The 17677-nt window shown below is 40.2% G+C and overlaps 3 protein-coding genes across 4 annotated transcripts; 2 read left to right on the top strand and 1 right to left on the bottom strand.

The window, feature by feature from the left end:
• Positions 1 to 1962: 1962 nt before the first annotated feature.
• Positions 1963 to 5567, top strand: tmem134 (transmembrane protein 134). Its single transcript, XM_052084195.1, has 8 exons — positions 1963 to 2160; positions 2465 to 2721; positions 2792 to 2859; positions 3491 to 3577; positions 3669 to 3745; positions 4076 to 4120; positions 5103 to 5156; positions 5260 to 5567. Exons 2-8 carry the CDS (start codon positions 2509 to 2511, stop codon positions 5340 to 5342), a joined length of 627 nt encoding a protein of 208 aa, XP_051940155.1. The 5' UTR covers positions 1963 to 2160; positions 2465 to 2508; the 3' UTR covers positions 5343 to 5567.
• Positions 5568 to 5902: 335 nt separating this feature from the next.
• aip (aryl hydrocarbon receptor interacting protein) lies at positions 5903 to 9951 on the top strand. The gene is made up of 7 exons (XM_052084185.1): positions 5903 to 6062; positions 6984 to 7166; positions 7236 to 7424; positions 7847 to 8023; positions 8100 to 8241; positions 9029 to 9258; positions 9338 to 9951. The coding sequence occupies exons 1-7, from the start codon at positions 5964 to 5966 to the stop codon at positions 9341 to 9343; spliced, it is 1026 nt and encodes a 341-aa protein (XP_051940145.1). The 5' UTR covers positions 5903 to 5963; the 3' UTR covers positions 9344 to 9951.
• A 109-nt stretch (positions 9952 to 10060) lies between these two features.
• Positions 10061 to 16534, bottom strand: cdk2ap2 (cyclin-dependent kinase 2 associated protein 2). Of its 2 annotated transcripts, XM_052084198.1 has the most exons (5): positions 16458 to 16534; positions 14687 to 14842; positions 11895 to 11986; positions 10944 to 11064; positions 10061 to 10608 (listed from the first exon to the last, which is right to left on the bottom strand). In XM_052084198.1, the coding sequence occupies exons 2-5, from the start codon at positions 14739 to 14741 to the stop codon at positions 10541 to 10543; spliced, it is 336 nt and encodes a 111-aa protein (XP_051940158.1). In that variant the 5' UTR covers positions 14742 to 14842; positions 16458 to 16534; the 3' UTR covers positions 10061 to 10540. The 2 variants fall into 2 exon arrangements, with proteins under 2 accessions (XP_051940158.1, XP_051940157.1); XM_052084197.1 differs by having other exon boundaries at positions 10061 to 11064.
• Positions 16535 to 17677: the final 1143 nt, after the last annotated feature.

Genomic DNA, 17677 nt, shown 5'->3' with positions numbered 1-17677 from the left:
AACCGATTTCAGTATGATGCTGATTTCATGCAGTTGTTGAGCTAGAGCTCGGATTGCTAAACTTCTTCAACAATTTCTAGAAGTGTAAAGAATCTTTGTCTTATTTCAAGTTTGAAGAACAGTTCCAAGAACCTATTGTATTTTGTTTCATCGTAAAATGCTAGCAGCCAGCCGCTCAAATGAAGTTGCACAAATGCTCTTAAGAGACTTCTCATGCCTTATCTTTTGGATACAAGAAATTCTCAGCCTAAAGTTTAAATTAATAATTTTACTCACAAAATGTGCTTTTAAGGCCCTCACAAAACTTGCCGATTCTGTAGCACTTTGACCTCCAAGTGCAGCAACAGCCAACGTCTAATTGTAAGGGCTGGATGTCTTGTGTAGACATGAACACGGAGGAGACAGGAGAAGAATGTAAATTAAATTTCTCAGTAGGAAAGGTCAATAAGCCGCATCAATTTTATTTACATTTTTACAAGAGAGGTTATCTCAAGGCACTTAACTCATTCACTCCCAAAGACGTTTTTAAACGTCTTTTCAGACTTGGCCCAGAATTGGCTGGTAGTGAATGAGTTAACACGTGGAGCCCGTCTACAAGCAAGCGCCTCGAATATCTATGCATTCATTTTCGATTTAAAAAACACTAATCTGAATCCTTTCCATGGACAAAAATATCAAACTCTTCGATAATTTGGGACACAAACAAACCTCATATCTCATCGATTCACAGTAAGGCTCAAATGGCCTCAGTCTCTGTGCTTCTCACACCCATAGCTGTTGACCTCTTTTTTCCTGGTTCTTTGACTCTGCTCCACTAAAGTAAAAGCAATGCACCAATGTATCATTATTGCTTTGAAGCTTCTTCTTTGTTGCACATGGTAGACTTTTGATGTGTTGGAGAACAAATCATTTCGCCGCACGTCAGCTACAGACACCAACTGATGGGATGCGTTTGTTTTTGTTTTTTGGTCTGCGAGGGGAAGTTTCTGAATAGTCAGAATACACCATTGCTTTTTATTAACAACACTTGGATGCAGAAGACACTTGTACTAGTTTGTAGATGAATGGCTCTTGCATATCTGCATTTAGAAATTAAACTGAAAAAGTGTTTTGATGGAATAGTTTAGTTCATGCACTTGACTTCGTTTTTAATTCATTCTTATCTGAGTTTCTCCTTCTACCATAAGTGCAGCAAAAAAATACTCGAGTGTGAAAACCCATGCAATAAAAGAAGTAAAGGACAAATCTAGTGTAATATTAACATCTTTCAGTGACTTGGTCTTTGTGGAGAAAAATGTGCACTTTTGTTGGTGCAACAGTTTTATGCCATTTTTGTATGCACAAGAGCCCTTTGCACTGGGAATGTAAAAATTTCACAGCATATGGTTATTTTTTGCTTGCTTCATCACACCCTTTGTTGTTGACAAGTGGATCTATTATACATGCATTTGAGAAGGAAATATATTAAGATATTGTGATATACCGTGGTTCAACAAAAGGGAAAAGACAAATATCACATATTGGTCTTAGTATGGTTAGGGAGAGTCCCGCTCTTTATGTCCCCCTGCTGAATAATTGTGGCCCTCTCTGTCATTTAAATGGATCCTCACTGATCTAAATCATATTGTACATTTGTTGATAATGTATAACTATGACATATCGTATACAATTATCAATATACTATCAATTTGTTCATAGCCACATATTGGTTCTAACAGGTCAGAGCAGCATCTTCTTCCACCATCGGAGCCAACACTCAACCGCCCAAGACACGTCCGTTGTCAAGACCAAAAATAATTCATTGAACTGCGAGCCAGACTGTATCTTGTCGCTGCGAATGTCTTGTACCTTTAAACAAGTCGTGTCTCGTCAACAAGACGAGGAGTCTCATCGATAAATCGATGCTCCATTGAGATCCCTCCCGGACATTCACTGGGCGTAACCAGGCATATGCAATCGATAGCCGGCTAATTAGGGAGGGTGGGGGGGGGGACTGGAAAGAGTGAGAGAGAAGAAAGTTTTGGGAACGCGTTTGACGCTCTCAAAAACGTTAGCATCTCGTTCTACTTGTGTTCGGAGAAATCTCAGAGCTATGTGAGCTTTGTACCAAACGTGTTGGAGTCCAGATGAACCTCTGCCAAAAGAGCATGTTTGGAAACAGTAAGTTTTCCTTTTGGTCATCTGATCGACTAGCGGAAACAAAGGCTGAGATCAGAGCAGCTAAGCCTTCCTGTTTGCCCCAGCGCGTCAAATTACATCGTTTTCTAGTCATAAACAACGATTTAACTGGTCTTAACTAAATCATACTGGAAATTAGGAGGAATAATTTAAATTCCTGTTTTTACGAACGTCTTAGTCCAAAAATCCAACTTAAAACATGCTTTAAAAAGTTTTCGCCAGTTGTAATGCTCATACATGCGCATTATTTGTGATGACATCTGTTCTTATTTTTCCACAACCACAGTGAACCGCAAACCACAAGAAATCAGCGCATAAGAGGTGATCACCATGGCAACGCAGTTCACGATCGACGACGCCTTCGCGTTGGAAGTCGATGAAGAAGAAGAAGCCATGTCTGGCGTGGACGCCGATGGATGGAATACTCGGGATAAGGACAGAGAAGCAGAGCTCACGTTCGGGCCTCTGACTTTCTCCAAACCTCAGCCTCATCCCTCGCCCGTTTTGCTTGCCTCACCGGAGCACAGTAACCTGAAGTATCAAGTAAGACGCACCTACCCCACTTTTCACTTACAAAAACACACCTCCTTTATCATTTTCTGATCTTTTCTAGAATTTGGAAAATGAAGACCCACTTACCAACAATGGCAATTCTTCTTTTAACAACTTCTTCAAGATCAGGTTGGTCCATTTTGTAGCATGTATAGTTTGAACACGGGTTTTTCCAGGGATACCGTTCTGATTTAGAATGTTTAAAGAGAACTTATCCATTCGTCCATTTTCTATCCTGCTTGTACTCATGAGAGTCACAGGTTAGTTCGAGCCTATTCCAACAGGCTTTGGACAAGAGGTGAGTTTCACCCTTCCTGGACTGTTTACGATTCCATCCAAGGACACAAAGGGGCCAAACAAGCATTTGACAACCACCTTTAACATTAAAAAAAAAACATTTTAGAGAGAAAGAGAGAGACCACTGTGCATTTTTTTTCACAATTTAAAATCAAGGTGTCTCACCGTAATAACGTCTGTGACAAAATACCCAAACGATCAAGAATTTCAGCTCACTAAGACTTCAGGTTTAAAGAGGTCAAATTGACTTTTTACTGTTTGTGTACAAATATAGTTGGTGGGTCTCATGAGTGCCTGACCACCCATCCAATGTAAAATTAAACAAGGAAGTAAATCCTTTATCTGACCATTTATGAAAATGAAAACTTTCAGAATCCGCTGTATTTTTTTTGTGTAATTTTTTGTGAGTTTGTGTGTCTTTTACTGGTTTGACACAGTGTTCATGCTCTTTTTCCACCCACAGTGATCCCTCCACGCTGTCTTACTGCAGCTCTCAGTGGTCCTTCAGCACCTTGAGTTCCGTCACACAACTTTCAGCACATTGCTGCGGGTAAGATCGAAACACTTAGACACACGCACACACTCGTACACACATGCAGGCGACTCAAGTTGGTTCCTCACAACATTCATTTGTTGGGCAGTTGGGTGTCTCATCCGCTGGTGAAGAAAAACAGAAGAGTTGTCCTTGCTTCCTTCCTTCTCTTATTTACTGGAGTTGGTAAGTTTGATGTTGAACCTACAACACGTGGGCCAAATATACCCCGTTTCAATGTAAACCGAACCACCACACTAGACCAATACTGTAAATTCACACTCAGAGAAACTGCTCTAAAAACAAAACCAAATCCTTAACCTCAAAATGCTCATTTATATTTCTAGTAATGACCAGCATTGGAATCTCGGCTCTTTCTGTGTGGAATTTACTTTGCAGTACTTTAAAACAATCGGTCCAAGGTGTGTGAGTTTGGCCCACTGAAACCTACATTGACCGTCCACTTGTCTAATTTCTGACATCTTACTAATTTCCACATGTACTCTTTCTTTGTAGCTCTTATTTTCACTGGCGTTGTCATACAGCTCAATCCAAATGCGGGTAAGACAAATATCTACTGTTTTTTTCTGTGAGAGCAATTATGATATCATCAGATATTGTTGAAGTAGAATATGGAAACTGTATTGTCTGTTCCACAGGAGGTAGAAAATCCGATTTGACAAATCACACACACACATATTCACACACATACACAATGTTTCTTTTCATAATCCCTCCGAGTTCACACATCCTACTTCTATTTGTGGATTTAAAAGCAGAAACGTGCTGCTGGTTTGGCAAGATGAAAACACATGTTCTCCCTTTTTTCTTTGTCAAACGAAGTGTTCCTGATTTTTATCTGTAAGAATTTCATAGCACAATTATTTCGAGTCATAATGGCAGTTTCCTTTTTCTTCAGTACAGTTCAGTAATGCTTTATTGGTGTTTTATTCACATGACTCATGTTGGCAGAAATTCAAAACCCAATCGACTCATTCAATGGCTTGTAATCGGTGACTAGACGAAACTTTTATTTTTAAAACATCAAGTGTTGTTTGACGTAACAAATGTGATATAAGCGTTTTGATCTGCATTGTACGTCTTACTTTAAACACTAGATGGTGCTGTTCTGACAAGGCAGAAGCAATCATTTGAAGGAGTGTCGTGACATCTAACGTGAGATGTGAGACTCCCATTGGGCACACATTAGTTTTACTTTTTGTGGATAATATAGTGAAAGGATTAATCATAGAAAGCATAATACAAGGTGAAAAGCACGTTTCTCAATTGAATGTGGAGGGCTGCTGCCGCTTACTGTGTCATTCTCATCTTCATCAGAAGTCTAAACTAGAAATCCAGGGCTGCTTACCGAGTTATGCATGTGGCTGTTACAACCATGATGCATAATCAGATGACCAGGAGTAAAAACAAGTGGCATTACTGTATACTTTTTGTAACGTAATATTGGAATCACAGTCAAGCTTTGGCTGGAGCCAAATGTAATTTAATATGACTGCAGACTGTTTTCTGCGTTTGGTCACAGGCGTTTCAAGTGCTATCTTCTTTGTTCCTGGATTCCTGCTCTTCATCCCTGGAGGTAAAGAAATCCCTTTTTGCAGGAGTCCCACTCAAAAATTTCTTTGACACTCCATAAAGAGTGTTGTGAATAATAACATTTCTATTCTATGAACTCTCTCCAGTGTATCATGTGATATACATCAGCTGTGCTGTCCGTGGAAGAAGAGGCTTCAAGTTGTTCTACCTGCCCTATTTTGAAAAATAAGATGTCATCAAACACCACATGAACCACTTTTACTTTTGTTCTGTTATCATGGCAGCGTACTGATGCATCGTATAGTTTTTCTGATGACCACTGACATTTCAACTATTCACTTTCTTGGCTTTTTCCCACTATATGAACTGGCCTGTGTTACTTCCATGGACATTGTAGAGTATTTTTATGCTATGTGAACACTGACTGTGAAATTACAATAAAAACATTTTTTTTCAAAGTTCAGCTCAACCCAGCCTGACTTATAGCGCAGAACAGCTCAGAGAAGCAGTTAACACAACAACCTTCGACCTCTGAGGTTTGGTTTCAAATCGTGTGTTCCGCAACATAGGGTTCGCAAGTTCTCCCTGTTTTTGTGAAGATTGTATCCAGATACGGGGGTGCGCTCCCATATTCTGACATGTAGAACTTTTTTGAATATTTCAACAAGACCAAACTGATATGTGGCTCAACTCAACGTACCGCTGCTTAAAGCTTAATTTCTGCGTCAATACTATAGCCTGCAATACCGCCTACCTATAGAGGGCGCTGCTCGCCCAAAACGTGATAAAACTAGAATCGGCTTTCTTCGGTAAACATCGTACTTTGTCGTCAGTTACGACTCTGCCAAGGATGGAGGAAGAGGCAAGAAGGCTTCTCGCGGAAGGGATCAGTAAGAAATTGATTAGCCCGGGTAAAGGACAGCTATCGCCCTTCCCCGATGGAACAAAGGTAAAAATTAATCTAAATTGTGGGTCACTGCCTCTAATTTGCGTCTTTGTAAATGCTAGCAAACGCGCTCCATCGCGTTTGCTAATGCTAATTTTTCTCATCTGTTGTACTATATTGGCTAACACATTTTATTTGTTTCACGCTACCTAAAGACATTTCTTGTATCAAGAGACACCGCCGACGCACATGGAAGAACGTGCTTGTTAATCGCTTCCTGGTTTAAAACGTTTGGCCAGTAGGCATTCCTTTCTCCCCTCTTTTAAATGTTTTTTTTCACTCATCAGATAGACGGATATGGGCGGAACAGGATGGGTTGTTTATCAATGCTGATTGGTTGTTTTACTGTGGCAATCAATATTCCAAGGTTGTGATTGGCCAGAATAAACCGTAGCATGAATATCGCCATTCTCAAGACATTGTGCGTTTTAAATATCAATACTGTCGAATCTGAAACGCAATAAATTTGAATAAAGTGGACAATGTTGTATCTCCCATTGTGAATTTCAAAAAGTGAAACACGTGAATAATATAGATTATACACAGAGTGACATTTTTCATTTCAAATATATTCTTTAATTATGATGTTTACGTAAAAAAAACATTGTTGTATATGACATTTATATGTTAGAATTAATCAAAATGATTTTAATGTTATGAGTAGGAATCGGGCTTCTGAAAACTATTTTCTTGTTTGGTGGATGTGTATAATTTGAGTTGACTAGCAGAATGACACCATGGCATATGCATATACACACATACACACACACACACACACACACACACACACACACACACACACACACACATATACAGTATATAAAATGTTGTTTTTTTTATTTAAAATAATGAGGATGTTTCGTAAGGCTGTGTCTCAAGCATATTTTCATTTTGGCATAATTAACCTACTGCTTGTTCTTCCAGGTGGTCTTCCATTACCGCACCAGCCTGTGTGATGGCACAGTGCTGGATGACTCCCGGAACATGGGGGGCTGCAGTAAACCAATGGAGCTGATCTTGGGCAAGAAGTTTAAACTGGCTGTATGGGAACGAGTGATCATCTCTATGAGAGAAGGAGAAATTGCAGAGTTCACATGTGACGCCAAAGTGAGTGAGCTCGTTAAATAGGTGTTTTTGTACACTGGCATATCTGAGATGGTCTGTTTTTGTTCACAGCACACCGCACTCTACCCGCTGGTGTCCCAGTCTCTGAGGAACATCAGCATTGGAAAAGACCCCCTAGAAGGCCAGAGACATTGCTGTGGCATTGCCCAGATCCACTCCCACCACTCGTTGGGCCAGAAAGACCTGGACCACCTTCAGGCTAATCCACAGCCTCTTGTATTCGCCATTGAGCTGATGGAGGTGCGTGAAATGGGACACATTTTGGCTTTGAGGGAGTAGTTACAGCACAGCAGAATCATTTCGATTATTCAAGTTCGCAGTGAGCAAAAACCCAAATTTCACCATCTCAAAAAATGAGAATATAACAAACGGTCAGTGTGATTGCATTTTGAGATTTAAATTGACCTTTTGATGGTATTTTGTAAGAGATTAAATCATCTTTATTTTTAATTATTATTACTGGTGTTGTTATTATTACTGCTCTAACCCTTTAATTTTTCCTTTTCGGAACAAGAAAGAATGTTACCTGTTTTATAAGGTTCACCTAGAATTGTATTTCTTCGGTAGTATATTACAAAAGAGATTACTGTTGTTGTTGCTCCAGTAATAGTGTTGTATGCAGTGACTGTGAAAGCTGCTGCTGAGCTCCAGTGTGCTTGCAGGTTCTTCCTCCGGGCTCATTCCAGCTGGACGTGTGGGCCATGACGGACCAGGAGAAGCTGGCCTTCGTGCCTCACATCCACGAGGAGGGCAACATGCTCTTCAAGGAAGGCCGAATACAAGAGGCCACCGACAAATACTACAACGGCATCGCCTGCCTCAAAAATCTACAGATGAAGGTCAATGAGATCTGGCTCATGCACCTTCTCAACACCGTGCCAGTATATCTGATACCTCTTCATATTTTCATTTCAGGAACATCCAGGAGATGAAGCTTGGATCAAGCTCGACCACATGATCACGCCTCTTCTCCTCAACTACTGCCAGTGCAAGCTACTCCAAGGCCACTACTACGAAGTCATCGAACACTGCTCATCACTCACATTCAAATATGAGGGTAAGGCTCACCTCATGATTCTCCTCGAGCCTGTGCTTCATGGTAGATGGTAATCTTTGTGATTAGTGTAGAATTGGAGCACAGTGGCCCCCTTGCTCCCTTTGAACCATTTTTGCCATGTTCATGCAAATGGAATGAAACTTCCTAAGCATCCAATTTCAGCACAAAAATATTTATGGCTGGTATCTTTGGACAAATGTTGAATACATGTATCTCATTTATTTATACAAATGACATGATGCATGTAAACACAAACAAAGCCTAATAATCAGCCTTTGCCATCTTTAATGGCTCTGTGCGTAGTCAAAAAAAAGAATACATTGTGGGTTCCCAAGGGTGCAATGTCATGATACCCGTAGACAAAAAGGAAGTGCTTTTGCACATACGCACAAGTAGCTTGCACATATTACACATGAAACCCATTAAACATAGCTCTATACAAACGACATAAAAGTATTTATATTTCTTGGATACATTGAAAATACGCAAGAAAGAAACAAACAGACAGCTAACACAACAATTTTTTTTTCTTCCTACCACGGTGGTAACACCTGTAAAAGTACGCTAGCCAATTGGCTAGGATGTGTAGCTCAAGTGGATATTATTAATGTGGAAAATAAAATAAGGGTATTTTTAAAGTGACGCCAAACTGAACAGTCGGTTGTATTCAATGTAAAAATCTGCTTTCTTTTTGTTAGTTGTCAAGATCTTTAAATTTGATAGCTTTCCATTTGCTGTTGGCTTGTTTGTCCTTGGTCAATTTGACATGCTTGTCCTTGTGTGTCAGACAACATTAAGGCCTACTACAAGCGAGCGAAGGCCCATGCCGCAGTGTGGAATGAGACGGAGGCCCGTGCGGACTTTGCCAAGGTGCTGGAGCTGGACCCGTCTCTCGGGCCGTCTGTCACCAAGGAGCTGCGGGCCATGGAGGATCGCATCCGGACCAAGGAGAAGGAGGAGAAGGGACGCTACAAAGGCCTGTTCAATTACAACTCACCACCGCCAACTGCGACCACGGTCAGTTTACATGGACCAATTGTCCTTCCCTTTCAGTAGTGTTCTCTACAGTCATTCTTTTGCTCTTTTCTCTCATCAGGGTTGAGGAGTACAATGAGAAGATACCTTTAGATTTCAAGGTGAAAGCATAGAAACGCCAGATGCTGGTGTTTCAGTTTGAGCCACACTCACAAGACAAAACTCTGTACTCTGTGAGATACATCATGTTCCCAAAGTCAGATTTGTTTCTCCCTTTGATTGTTTTGTTGCCAATAGCAACTCAAAGCCTCAAGTGTCCTCATGTTTGATGTATCCGTCGGTTCCCTCATACAGACGTGCCACACAAACTGCTTTTCTTTTATTCAGTGTGATAATCCACTTGTAATCACATCCGAATTGAGAATTTTTACTCGTACAGCTCTCCTTTTGTCCCTCTGGACCTCATTGGTCTCAGGATTAACGGACTGGTTTCTCCTGGTCAATATAACTGGCAGATGGAGACGTTGACAATCAAATCGACACACTTAGATGTTGCTTTCTTCTGTATTCTTATTTCACATGTGGGGGGAAAAAAGTATTTTGGTTGTCATCACTTTCTGTCTCACTCTTTGTAGACCCAAATTGTGGAAAAAACTCTGTGGATGAGTCTCACCCTTGTAGTTTCATGTCACTGAAGCAGCAATTGTGTAATCCAAATAAATACGTTTATTCATGCATTGGCATTTTTAATACGGATTCCCATGTGGTCCAATTATGTTTCTTCAATACAACCAGATTAATTTTTGTCCAATGAGGGGGAGAAAAAAAACAGGACAGGTAGTGATTTATTTTATATCATTTAATTAAGATATACATACTGAACTGCAAAAGTTTGGTTTACAAAATTCCCACAATAACAAATTGACTTGAGAGAGGTACAGTACATAGTTCTTGTTGAACGTTGACTAGAAAATAGGACCAATGCAGGTGAGCAGGAAAGCAAATGGTCTTGATTCATGATGCGCAAATGAATAAAGGTAAGGGGGAAAAAAATCACAACTTGAGAACAAGTTTTGGTTTTAACTTAAAGGAGACATAATTTGGTCTGTCTGGCTGTCAACAAATATAAAATGGTTTAATCTACTTTTTACGCACGGCTCTACTTAAAATATCCACAGGCCGTTTGAAAAAAAAAAAGGAAAATGGAACTAGTAGTTTCAAGAGAATGGCCTGGTAGAATGACAAGGCCAATGTAATTTAAAAAAAAAACACCCAGAGAATAAGAACTAACAACGGATGATGGATGGGGATGGGGTAGGAAGGGTTATGTACGGGCGCTTCTTTCCGTCTCTGCCAGACACTCCCTGACCAGTGCGCGTGCATGAATGATACCTGGAACAGATAAGGCATTTGAATATGGAATATTAAAAAAATCTGCCTGAATCTACCCTCATGTGGAAGTCAAACTCACCCAAGATATCAATTACCGGCAAACGCGCACTTGGCCAAAGCAATTACACCGAATTAGTTTGGGTGTTTAATAGCTGCACCACCATAAGTACTAAAAATACGTGACCTGAATTAAACTTCAACAATTAGGTCTTGATCTGGTTGTCATCATGAAGCACCCATCACCAATCTTAAATCTGCATAAATTGTGAATAATGGACTATCTTGCTTCTTGGACAAAATGCCGGGTGTGCTGGTGTTTGAGTGTTGTTTAATACCTCTCTTTAATCTCTCCATTGCACTTTTGCTTCCAGCGTATGTGGGTCGGATCTCACGACTCATTTCCTCAATGACTGACAGAAGTTCACTGTAGGTCGACCCTTGACTGACTTTAACGGGCTGAGCAGGATTTTTCAGAGAAACAAAGAGATGCAGCAAAACATCAATAACATACCCTGGTCCTTTGGGTGACTTTATTTCATTGCCTACATAACATGTAGCACATACAGTGGAATCTTGACTTGAGAGTTTGCGACCAAACATGTCGGTAACTCATTACTTGTATATGAGATGAGAATAAAATGATGTTATTCTATTCTGGACCTCCCAAAACAAAATTGTTACGTGTTTAATAAATAAAAATAGCTCTGTCTTTGTATAAAACACAGTCACCCGAGAAATAAACTTGTTTTATAGGAGTATGCGTGTGTTATGGATGTTGCCTTCAAGGGGCGTGGCCTAGTGTGTGACATTAGGAGCTTTCTGAGTGTGAGCGTCCGGTTATGAGATGTGGTCTAATGCAGCTCTTTGCAAGTGTTTTTATTTAGTATTTGTGCGTTTGATCACGTGGATTGACAACTGTGGCTCTCCTTGCCCACATGCAAGGGCATGATAGTACCAAAACTGCTCCATTTCTTTTTTTTCCCACATAGGTTGGGTGGCAGCATATCTGAAGCTGCTCGTACCTCCGTTTGGATCGCAACACAGACTGGAAGAAGAGGAAAAAAACGAAGAAAAACAAAAGGCCCAAGTGGCGCCTTGCAACTCAAAACGCTCCCGAAATGGCAGCACCAACTGTGCAAAATGCCAGCCAGCATGTGGGAAGTCACAAAATTGTAATTTCAGTTTGTTGTTCTGTTTATGGCAAATAGGGGGAATACTGTATCTCGAACAAAGACGCTCAGCTGTGCCACTTCAACTCTTGTGGATCATCGCAGATGCTAGCATACCTGAACGAAGCCCATGGAGGGCGGGCCAAAGTCGCTGAAGGCTGGTCGGAAGTTGGATGATGACGGGAGCGAAGGAGAGGGCACGGAGGAGCCTGAAAATACACAACAAAGTCAGAAACACAAAACTGCCAACTTGGTACCAGTTGTGCCTGTCCACCAATCATGTGTGAAATTCAGCAACCAAGTAGATCAGGGGTGCGATCGACCCGTAGCCAGCAAACTCAAGTCGATCGTGGAGGGCAATGAAGGGGGCGAGGGGGGTGTTGTTAATATTCTATATTTTTGTGTTTGTGCACACTGCACCCTAAACATCCTCTCAGTTTCATTTTCACAGAAAATGTATTTTAAAAATCACCTTTAAAAGTCACCTTTAACCTACGGCGGCAGGTGACCTGCATCACCGGAAGTTGTTAGCGGTAAGCAGTCTGCACTTGCAGTTTGCGATGGTAGCTGTTGCCGTTATTTATTTTAGTTTTTAATCTTCTCGAAGTTTGCCTCGTGTACATTTCATCGATGACACCGGCAAAGATTGGGAATCTGATCTGACGTGCGAAGAGAAAAGTTTTAAAACGATACACGTGAGCTATGATAGTGACGTCGTTGCAGTGAAGACGCTGCCAAAGTGCGTCCCATGCCGCTGCGTCTTGTCTCGGCTAAGGTAGGCACTGATTCCTTTTTACAAACGCACAAGCTCTTGTATCTTTTTATTCCTATTTTTCGTCCGTGGTCCTGGCCGCTATGGCTGTTGCTCATCATGGCAAGCGTGTGTAAGTGCGTGCACGTGCAGGAGCGGGTTGATCGTCGGTTGCTTGACAAGTCGATCTGCGGTCAAAAAAGGTTGGGCACCCCTGAAGTAAATGTTTTGGTCGCTGGCCATTTGAATGCCGCTTCGTGATACAATATAATTTAATGGGCAATGTACTGATCATTCTGTAACGTATGCCTTGGCCCCCGGGAACAGTTTTAGCGATACAGACATTGACGCAGATGCAGAAAACCGTGTCAAATAAGGTACAATAACTGACAAGTGGCCGCCATATTTGTGTCATTTTCTACAAACAAACGAAACATGCAGTGAGCACTTCAAAGGCCTTTTAAGGTTAAGTCTGATGTAAACTTGGCCAACCATCTGTTGTGTAATACTTTGAGGTAAAACTATTTCAAGCACACTTTCGTTAGTTTTTAGCAACTCACGCAAGTTCACAATTAGACCCATAGCAACTCGCTTAACAATGAAAATGCTTTTGTTGGGAAAATGGACCAGAAAATTGGAACGATACATTCATTCTCACAAAGCGAATGACATTCTTTGAATAGTAAATTATTTTTTCATGCTTTATGTAATGCAAATTTCTCCATTGTGGGACAAATAAAGGTGTTCTTTCTTATCTTAACTACTAGTGACATGAAAATAATTCATTTGGGAGTTTTTAAAATTACTTCACACTTTGCTTTAAAATTGTACTTAAATTCATTTAAATGTATTATTTTTTTTAAGCCAACGCTCAAGTCCACGAACTATTCTACTGGCCATGCCGCTCCTCCCACGAATAATGTTACATTTGCCCTCAATGAAAAATGTCTCCCTTCACGGTGTGTTTCGGGCACATCAGCAGGTCTATACTGAACTTGTCTACAAGCAAACAATAGGGACAGCCTCTACAGAGAGGGCCACAAAGCCATGCAGTGGGGAGAAAAATATCTTCATGGCTATCATTTACAATTGTCTTAAGAATTTCTGACTCATTTCTTTTTCATGCAGACCAAATCATGTGGCTTCTACATGAGCAGTGACATCAGGGTGGCTGGTTGCACAGTGTGTTTGTACCAGATTAGTAAAATCCTTCGACACCAGAATGTTGCATAAGTGACTTATGTCAGGGGTATTTTGTATTGGATTGATTTACATGATGTTTTATTATAATTATTTTTTGTTAGAGTGATTTACATGATGTTTATTTTTTAAAGTTAAGCACATCCATCGCAAAGTACGCATGTTCCGCTAACCCTCTCTGTACTGTTAATGAGAGGGTTTATGATGGTGCAAGATGGAGATAGAAATAAATTAACTTGACCTTCCACGCATGGGAACAAAATGAACAAAACAATGTTGAAGTCACCAAACAGGTTGTGTTTACTTTAAGTGGAGCACACTGTTAACAAGCAGACCAAACATCAGCAGTTTCCACCTTTCGCTGGATCAAAGTCAGCAAAGGCCAAATTGTCCTCAACAGTGTTCCTTCACTACTTGCCGGTTCAGTTTTTGCGGCTTCAGTCTATCATGGGGTTTCCATTTGTGACCATGACTACTGTTCTTATTCCTTTTCTATTGGAAGACCAGGAACAACTTTTGCTGAAAGTGCATAGTCATGTCAATGAGCTTATGGTTTCCACAACATGGAACAACTTCATTTTGCATTTTAAAAGTTTGATTTATTAAGTGTAACAAGTGTTTTGAAGCCTAACTAACCATTTGTGTGTGTGTGTTGGGGAGGGGGGGGGGTTCATAATTGCTTCATGGAGGTGTTAACCCCCTCTCCCTAAAAAAAAAAAAAATTCCTCATCATATGCAGTATATGTGATGTTAAAAAAATGTCAGAATTATAATTTTTTTTTTAAATAGAAAAAGTTAATCAGGGTGTGCGTATCCCACTTTATTTTGAGAATCACTGTTGCTGGAAAACTATTTTAAAATGTGAATGCAGATGAGGTATGCAATCTGATTCTTGGCAGGTCGTCAATTATCGTAGCCAAAACAGCATTCGGGATATAGGGTTGGTGTTAAAACAAACCAGGCGGCGTGTGGTTGGAGCCAGACGGCGCAGGAGCAATGGGCTTATAACTCATGACGATGTCCACTGGCAGCTCCCCGTACGACGCGCCACTTCCTTCGGTCCGGTCGGGCCAGTGCTTATACAGCTTTACTCCTGGAGATGAGCTCCTAAGAGCTGAACACCAGAAAGCATTGTCAAATTAACTGATTAATATCAGAGCGAGCAAGCCTTTCACTTCTACACCACATATCCAAAAAAAATATTACTGCATGCACAAAATAATCTTATTGCAATGGTTGCACAGAGGTGATTGGTCATTTATTGTAAAGAAGGTTCAGCCACACTTTCTTTTTCACTTTTTCATAGATGGTTTGGTAGACAAAGTTCACAAAAATGGTTCTTGCCCAGCTCTACGAGGCACATTTTGTTTAAAAAGGTGTTTATTTAATCTTGACCATCCTACTTTTTCATAATTGTGTTAAATATTTTGTAGAAATAAAATTACCTACATTTAGCTTTTTTCCTGCTCTGGGTCCTTATTTTGAATAATAACAATACCACTAATGATGATGATAATAAATCAACCAATGTGAAATACTTTCATTGTGATATACTTTTCATACAGATCACCCAGCCCTAAATTTGGCATCAGACAAATTGCGGGTTATTTTCCCCTTTCACAGCTGTGCCGCCATGCATATCCGGTTTGCATTGCATTTAAGTACTTTGGGTGAAATGCCCTTTACCTTTCAGATATCTGTTGCTAACACCAGTTAGACTCGAATTATGACTATGCGCATGTGCGTCAAAAGCGGGCCAAACAAAGCGTAAATTAATTTTTTTTTAAAAAACGACATCGACTACTAATTTAGCCGTCAACGGATTTGGTCGTCGACACAGTCGTGTCAAGTCTACTCATCCTGGCAGCCCGACTCGTAACCCAAAATTGTTTTACTGGTGCCCTCAAGTCATTCATTCTACCCGTGCGCTGAATCATATTACGAGGAGTGCAAAGAGCACACTCATGTATAGAACCATGAATCAAGGATATCCGCAAATAAGTACCACTTCTCAGAAAGTGAAAATAAAAAGGACTGTTTTTCATATGTGTGTGCACCCACAGGCCAAAACGTTTGGTACCCGTGGGTAATTTAACGCAAGCCGCAACACACTTTTGATACTGTGAGAGGGATATCGATGTTCAAAATAAGTGTCAGTATTGGGGTGTTTCGGTGTACCATCGGGTGTACCATGACACTACAATACTATACGTGCATTAATATATATATGACCATATCACAACTAAATTTACTCAACACGTTCATTTTAAATGGTTGTTCTGGTGATCATTAGATGGTGCCGGTGTACCTAAAGAAATGGCCGCCAAGTGTTTGTCGGCGTCTCAAGACGAAAACAAGCCAAGTCGTTAAAGGTTCTCGTGACAATCAAATCACATAAACACATCGTTAAAGCTGTTGAGTTGTTTGGTTTTCATTTTGAAAAGTACTTTAGAGGCGATTTATGTGCGATGGTAACCGCTGAAGGCAAACCGGACTTAACTCGAGATCATCTTGAATGAAACAATAGCTGACGTTAGCTTAACAGGAAGGTATAATGCTAAATGTAGCTAGCTCTCGCCGGTTAGCACAACAATGTGAGAGGGACCTTAAAAGCAGCGTTGGCGCGGTTCGACGAATAAAGGCACATCAGCTGCAGCATTTAGTTGTCGGGTCCATGTATTTTGATTGTGTGGAGCGCAGAATAACATAACGTTCAGTACTTTGAGTACCTTTTTAAGTAGATTTAATATCCTCTGTGGGACGTGAGGGTCCTTCCTGTGAGTAAAGAAGTGCGCATGCGCAGAAGGAAGATGAAGCGTATCGCCCTGATTATTTATTAAACTTTTAAGTCACGCCATTGGTCAACAAATTGACCAATGGCGTGACTGTGAAGAGAGAAATGCAATAATGAATGAAGTGGCATCTATGGCAGTGTCTCCCATACCTTTTTGAGCCAAGGCACATTATAAAAATATTTTTAGTTTATTTTCGTTCAGTGAACACACAGTCACATATTAAACTAAATTAATTTACAATATCAAATTGATTAAACGGTTAGAATGACGAGCTGCACTCTCCCCAAAATAGCATTTTGCAGCATTATAGCACTTTTGATCAACTTTTAGTCCAGTACAATAAAATGCAAAGACCTGATCAAAATGCCTTATTAGAGCAAATATTTGAAGTAACTCTGACATAAATACCCACATGAAGAATACACATCCAAAAGTATGGAAAATGAGCTTTTGAATGCATGTTTTTGTTTGTTTTTTTGGGGGGGGGGGGCTCTTGTGATAGAGGCAAATCATCACCAGTTGGCAGGCAATGCTATTTTTGCGTAACAACCTTTGCTAATTGTGGTGACATTCTGAGTCATCTCACAAATTTTTGATGCATTTCGCAAAAATATGACTGGATATTTCTCATAACAGGCATACATGTGCGTCATTTGTCAGTTGTTTTTCACCTAAATTGGGATGTTTTTATACATACAGCAAACATGCATATGAATTCACTGTCAGCTGTCTAAATATGTCTCATGATTAGTGTTTATTGGTCATCCCAGCATACAAGGACTGTCACTTTTGTAACGTGCAACATATAATCACAGATGTTTGGAGAGACTTGAAAAATAAGTCTGGGTTTCACACCAACATCACAAGGTTCACTACAATTACATATCTACAGATAAACATACCGACATTTTACACAAGTAACACATGAAGCTCAGAACAACATAATAGTACATTTGACTTCATTGGAATTCAATGTAACATTTTCATTAGACAATGGTGAGCAAAGACATGTAAAAGGTGAAAACATTCTACAAATGTTGTTTTCTTTATTTACAAATAAGCATTGCAAAGGGGTGGTACATTTTCAGAAAGTTTCTAATATATGGCGAGCTACTGAATTGGCCCATTTATGTCACAGTTCTGAAGGTCTGGGT

The sequence above is a fragment of the Hippocampus zosterae genome, chromosome 13 (assembly GCF_025434085.1).
Source record: "Hippocampus zosterae strain Florida chromosome 13, ASM2543408v3, whole genome shotgun sequence".
NCBI classification, from domain to species: Eukaryota; Metazoa; Chordata; class Actinopteri; order Syngnathiformes; family Syngnathidae; genus Hippocampus; species Hippocampus zosterae.
This window is presented reverse-complemented; position numbering and strand designations above follow the sequence as displayed.